General features: G+C 35.1%; 1 protein-coding gene across 1 annotated transcript in view; it reads left to right on the forward strand.

Annotated features, from left to right (window-relative positions):
• LOC141420535 (bifunctional heparan sulfate N-deacetylase/N-sulfotransferase 3-like) overlaps positions 1-1,100 on the forward strand; it is a gene marked incomplete at its 5' end in the record, with an annotated part of 32,728 nt that extends 31,628 nt beyond the window's left edge. The window contains one exon of the mRNA XM_074064641.1: positions 670-1,100. Within this exon, the coding sequence (XP_073920742.1) occupies positions 670-840 (171 nt within the window). The remainder of the gene's footprint in view (positions 1-669) is intronic.
• Between the last annotated feature and the right edge of the window lie 5,661 nt (positions 1,101-6,761).

Genomic DNA, 6,761 nt, shown 5'->3' on the forward strand with positions numbered 1-6,761 from the left:
TATTATTCATATGTGCATACAATGTTTGGGTTATTTCTCCCCCCTGCTCCTACCCCCTCCCTTACCACCCACTCCACCCCCTCCCTCTCTTTCTGGCAGAAACTATTTTGCCCTTATCTCTAATTTTGTTGAAGAGAGAGTATAAGCAATAATAGAAAGGAACAAGGGATTTTGCTAGTTGAGATAAGGATAGCTATACAGGGAGTTGACTCACATTAATTTCTTGTGCATGTGTATTACCTTCTAGGTTAATTCTTTTTGATCTAACCTTTTCTCTAGTTCCTGGTCCCCTTCTCCTATTGGCCTCAGTTGCTTTTAAGGTATCTGCTTATGATATGAAGATAGGTAAGACACCTAAAAAATTAGCTAGCATTTGTTGCCCTCAACACAGAAAAACAAAAGTACTAACTTTTAAGATTTAAAGAGAAAAGTGAATAAAATAACTCAAAGTCTATTTTAGTTTTAAATATCTCTTTAAGTTCCCTCACTGACCATTCTTTACTTACATCCTCCTCTCTTTCCCAGGGTGTGAAGGATTTTTCCAGGGCCTAGTTTAGAGTTCAATAATGATGCCAGTTTGTACATCACCTTTCATAAGAAAAAAGTTAGGTTTCAATAAAGTAATTGGTTGAAATTAGCTTTTTCCTTACTTAGTCATTTTTCTTTTAGGTTCTTCCAAGACAGACCTGTGGGCTTTTCACTCACACAATTTTCTACAAAGACTATCCAGGGGGTCCTAAGGAGCTGGATAAGAGTATTCAAGGAGGTGAACTTTTCTTCACTGTGGTCCTCAACCCAGTAAGTACTTGGAGTGATTCTTCAAATAATGATGAAAAATGACAGTGTGGGTAAAAATTATCCTGACAAAGAGGCCAGTGATTGGGTAGTTATCATCAAATCACCATGAAGTCCCAGCTCTAAAACAGTCATAAAAACTGAATTGAACCACATCTACAAATGGGAACACAGTAATTCCACAGTGACATTAGGAATTTGTGGCAGAATTGGTAGCGCACTGCAGCAGACCCTCCTCCATGTTGAAAAGTGATCATATCTTGCTTTTCTGGAAAATAAGATTTTCACCAACAAACTCTCCTACTTCCTTTAGGTACCAGTTTTCTTCAGTTAGGCAACTATCATCTCTATTGCTCTGTCTTTTTGCTTTTTTCTATTTAAGGTATAAAAAATGTTCTCATATTATATAAGTATAAAGGAAAGAAATCAGATGAGCAAATATGACATTGTTCTGCACCATGTAAATCTTACCATGCTAGAACACAAGGCACCCCTGTTTAATTGACTGCTCTTCCTTCTTCATTTCTTGTGTATCAGCAATGCAGTGAACCAACTGCATGTATTTTTGTACAAAGCAAGTATTTTTAAAGTAGTGTAGTGAAAGAAGAACTAATTGAAGTAAGTTGTATAAGGAAAAACTGTTAGTGATTTTCCCTTGTGCAGGAACATAAAAAGTAAAGCTAAAATTTATTTACTATATATGTGGGTTTGCCCCTGGCATTAGCAATATTCAAGATGAAAAACTATAATTACCTCCAATATGAAAAAAATTCTAACAGGATAAAAATTGCATAGCATTAGAAATAAACAGAATAAAATTTAAAACTCTTCTTGACCTTAATTTTTCAGGTCCTGCAAATAAAAATGCAGGTGCTTTTCCTCAGCTACTCCAATAACTAGTTATCTTTTTTAGCTTCTAGAAAATGAGGTAAAAGTAAGGGTAACTTGTCTCTGGGAAAATCTACAAGTGTGTTCAAAAATCGGGATAGTTTGGAATACTGTAGCATTTAGCCTTTGGAAGTTTATTGAATTTCAGACCCCTAAAATGTAAGTAATTTTGATTTATATGTCAGAACTAACCTGATTCTCCTAGATAACCTGTCTTTTACAAATGGTATCTTTTGAGTTACATCATATGGCTGTCTTCTCTTTTCTTCCCAATTCTGCCAAAAATACACAGGAAAAATAGTTAAACTAATGCATGATTATGAACTGCAGACTCAGTTACAATATTCTTAAAATTCTAACATTTTCACTAATAACTTTAAGACTCTTTAATCTATATTCAACAAAATTCTGATATTTTATATTTCCTGTCATCATAAAAAAATAGTACTATGAACTACTGTACTTAATTCTTTAAGCCAATAGATTCTTTGGTGCTTAAAAAGGTCCTGGTAGTATGGTTATTTCATAACTTTATAAACCAAGTGATTTTCATCATATGGAAAAAGTTCAAAATTCATTCATTTATGTACAATGGATTTATATTAAAAATTTCATCCATTTTGTGATAAGAAATGTCTTCCTTTATTAAGAAATCAAATTATTATCTTAATTTTAAAATTCCCATAGTAAAGCCTGTATTAATCTTAATACTAATCTAGACTGAGCAGCCTCTTTAACAAAACAAATGATTCCCAGAACTTTATCAATAATAATTGGCAATTTTATTTACCTTGATGAAGAGATGCATATGGAATAAACTTCACAAACTTCAGAAAAGTTACAGAATGCAATTACTGTCAGATGAATATTTAGACTCAAACTAAGTTACAAATTTTGTCAGAAACCATAAAAACATACAAGGAATCCAGAACTCTTCATGTGGTACACCAGGTCCAGCTTGGGGGAGCAATTCTACTTACCTGGAAATGTGATTGGGAAGTCTACATTTAGACTCAGTGGAGTCTAGCCAAAAGGAAATCAACTGTCAATAGTCAGTGGCATCTGCCTTGCAGAATGGAGTGAGGAAAAAGGGCCTGTTTTTCATGAGTTCTCATACTAAAATTAAATGTTTGGATAAAGTTTGTGTTAAGGTTTTAAGACCTCCAGCTCTAGTAAAACATGCTATTAATTTAGCAATGACAGTCCTTTTTATTAGGCCAGAATGAGAATTAGAAAATCTTGATGATCTCAAGATATGTATTAGCTGCAAGAAAGAGGAATTTTAATTGTGGTGGATTTGAAAAGCAGCCATTGGAAGATCATGTAATAACACAGGACTCCATTAGAAGTACTATTTTCTGTGAATGCTAAATGACACTGTTTACTGCAAAAAGTTAGATGGATGCTGGAGACATGGAACTTAAAAACACTCAGATGCCTTTGAGTTGAAAATAAAAATATAACCATGGCTTTAATTAATGAAGTTTTTTTCCATGCAAAAATATAATATCAAGGTGTTAGAATAACTCAGTGTTAAATGAGTGGTGGCTTCAGTGAAGTATGCTTCAGAGTTAAACTGGAATAGATCACAGCAAAGACAAACTCCTTGAGTGGAATAACTTTCTGAAATGTTCCACGGTTATCAATGTATTTTTCTTGTCTAGAGAAGTGTCAATCAGGTGAATTTAATTTAAAAAAAGAGTTGCAAAGACAAATGTTAGCACTATCTAGGGAAGAGAAAACGGCCATCTCTAAATGAGTATGTCTGATGTGGATTTTGATTTATAGACTTTGAGGTTTGGACCCAGTAGCAAGGTGAACCCATCAAGGCTATCTAAGCCTGGAACTGAAGAATTTAATTCTTCTTTTTCTGATTATAAATTCAACTGTCAACTTTTGACTTGCAATTTGCTTTCCTATATAGATACTACTGTAGGAAAAAATGTGTGATCACAGAAACTTGTGCTTACTGGGGCAGTAATTTGTACAATTTCAAACTTTTTCTTTTAATTGGTGAATACTTCCAACACAGCCTGACTACCAGGAAAGGACCCTCTAATTTACAGACTTCAAAGTATTCAGTTCCCCCTAATTTATAATTCCCCATTGTAAACTAATAGGTGACATCCTTTTTATTCATTGGATTCATAGGCTTTACTACATTGATTTCTGCCCCAGAGATATGCACTGTCTATGTCAGTATGCATATGCTAAATCAGGTTTTGAAACTTACCAAGCAGAGAGATAGTCCCTGAAGTGCTTTTGTTTACTTCAAGGTGGTAATGGGAGTTATGCTAAAAATATCATGAGAGGGAGCCACAGAAATACACCAGGGTCACTGCATATGAACAAGCACAAATTTCTATGCAAACGTGTAATACACTCAGACACAAATGTTCTTCACCGATTCACAGTTCCACAGAGAAACCTCATAGATGTACATTTTCAAATGATGAAAAGTGGCAACTTACTTTAAAGTACCTATATAAATAATATGTAAATGAGTTCTAAGGATTAAAACTCATGCAGATGACATAAAGGACTCATTGGCAGTGACTGTACATACCCTCGATAAATGATTATTTATATAATTTATGATATATATGCTTATAGAAAAGTAGGAAGTAAGAGTAAACCATACATTTGAATACATCTCCCATTTCACCTGTCTTAGGAAGAAGTAGTAACTCTAAGTGAGATGAATGAAATTGTTTCTGGGTTAGGATCGTACCTCTAATGGGAACCATATTATCGCAGATTATCTGAACAAGGATATCACCTTCCTACTTTGGTGCTCTTTTTCCTAATCAGAAGATGTCTGAGTCTTTGCTAATGCTTCTGGTCAGTAAACATGCCCTATGTGTTCACTCATTAAATTCACTATCTGTGGAACACTCTGTGTCATCCCAGCATGCTTCATAATGAAGTCAGCACTTGCTTTCTTTATTAATTCAAAAAAGGCTGTGGATTGCCAGAAGATTCACTCTCTTACCACTCAACTTGGCATTCAAGGGGAGCAAACCCCTGAAAGAACAGAAATATTATAATTCCTCTACACATATATCACAGTACAAATAGCTAACACCTTTATGCCCACATTTTACTAGATTTTTTGTTCCCATGTTCTCAATTTGATATTGCACTCTTTTAACACATCCATGATACCCATCTACCCAAACCCCTGAAAGCAAAATCTAAGTTTATTTCTCTTATTAAAGAAGAAACATAAGCATGTGAATAGAATGAATATCTAAAACTGGGAGTAACATATAGATAAATAACAATTAAAACAAAATTCACAAAAGAAAATAACCTACATAAGTAGAAATTAATCCACATAAAATTTTAAAAATTATAATTTGCATGTATAATATTTGGTTGTCTATAAAATTCGTATGAAAGAAAACAAATTTTTATTCCTTTTTTGCTTCTTTGGTTTTTTATTAGTGTATATTGTACAAAATGAAGGGTAACATTGTGATATTTTAGATATGAATTTAATGTACTTTTATCATGTTCATCCCCTCTACTACTCTTTCTTATCCCTCCTACTCTGAACTCTCCCCACTATTTCTAACTCTATTGCAAAAATTTATAATGGGTTTCCTTATGAACTTTCCATACATGCATTCAATGTACTTTTTTTTCTTTCTTTTATTGTTTTTACAATTACTTTCATGTGTATACATCGTTTGGGCCAGTGCCACCTTCTTAGTACCCCCGCCCCCACCCCCGCTTCTGGCAGAACCTGTTCTGCCCTCTTGTTCTCCAATTTTGTTGAAGAGAAAATGTAAGAGATAATAAGAAAGACATAGCGTTTTTGCTAGCTTGAGATAAAATAGCTATACAGAGAGATTCCTAACATTGCATCCATGCACTTGTGTATTGCAACCCACATTAGTTCATCTCTGCCAGACCTCTGTGCTACTTTTTGGTCCCCTTCCCACAGTAATCTGCCAGTTTAACATTACTATAGTCACTCCTCTACAGTGAGCACATCAACCACATTCAAGTTTTAGGTTTCTTTCCCTTTCCATGTTCCTCCTGTGCACATTCTCCCCTTAGTGTGTGACCCATGCATTTGTTTTAGGTCTATAATCTTCCTGTGAGGGAGAACATGCGATTTTTGACCTTCTGAGCCAGGCTAACTTCACTTAAGATGATGTTCTTCAGTTCCATCCATTTACTTGCAAATGACAAAATTTCATTCTTCTCTGTAGCTGAGTAAAATTCCATTGTGTATAAATACCACATTTTCTCAATCCATTTGTCAGTAGTGGGGAATCTTGGCTGTTTCCATAACATGGCTATTGTAAATAGTGCTGCAATGAACATGGTGTGCAGAGGCCTTGTAATAACCTGAGTCACATTCCTTCGGGTTTATCCCTAGGAGTGGTATTGCTGGATCATATGGCAGATCAAGGTATAGTTTTTTGAGAAGCCTCCATATTGTTTTCCAAAGTGGTTTGTACTAGCTTACATTCCTACCAGCAGTGTATGAGGGTTCCTTTTTCCCTGCATCCTTACCAACATTTGTTGTTGGCGATGTTCTTGATAGTAGCTATTCTAACAGGAGTGAGGGGAATCTTAGCGTGGTTTTGATTTGCATCTCATTTATGGCCAGGGATGGTAAGCATTTTTTCATGTGTTTTTTGGCCATTTGGACTTCTTCCTTTAAAAAGTTCTGTTTAGTTCAGTTGCCCACTTCTTTATTGGTTCATTAACTTTGGGGGAGCTTAGTTTTTTGAGCTCCCTGTATATTCTGATTGTCAGTCCTTTGTCTGGTGTATAGCTAGCAAATATTTTCCCACTTCAATGTAGAGACCACTTCCTTTGTTGTACAGAAGCTTTTAGAATCCACGTAGTCCCATTTGTCCATCTTTTCTCTTAGTTGCTGGGCTGCTGTAGTTCTACTGAGGAAGTCCTTGCCTATATCTATTGCTTCCAGAGTATTCCCTGCTCTTTCAAGTACTAACTGCAAGGTTTTGGGTCTGATATTTAAGTCCTTAATCCACTTTGAGTTGATACTAGTACAGGGTAACAGGCAGGTATCTAGTTTCAGTATTCTGCAGGCATAT

The sequence above is a fragment of the Castor canadensis genome, unplaced genomic scaffold, assembly GCF_047511655.1.
Source record: "Castor canadensis unplaced genomic scaffold, mCasCan1.hap1v2 HAP1_SCAFFOLD_335, whole genome shotgun sequence".
Classification (NCBI taxonomy): domain Eukaryota; kingdom Metazoa; phylum Chordata; class Mammalia; order Rodentia; family Castoridae; genus Castor; species Castor canadensis.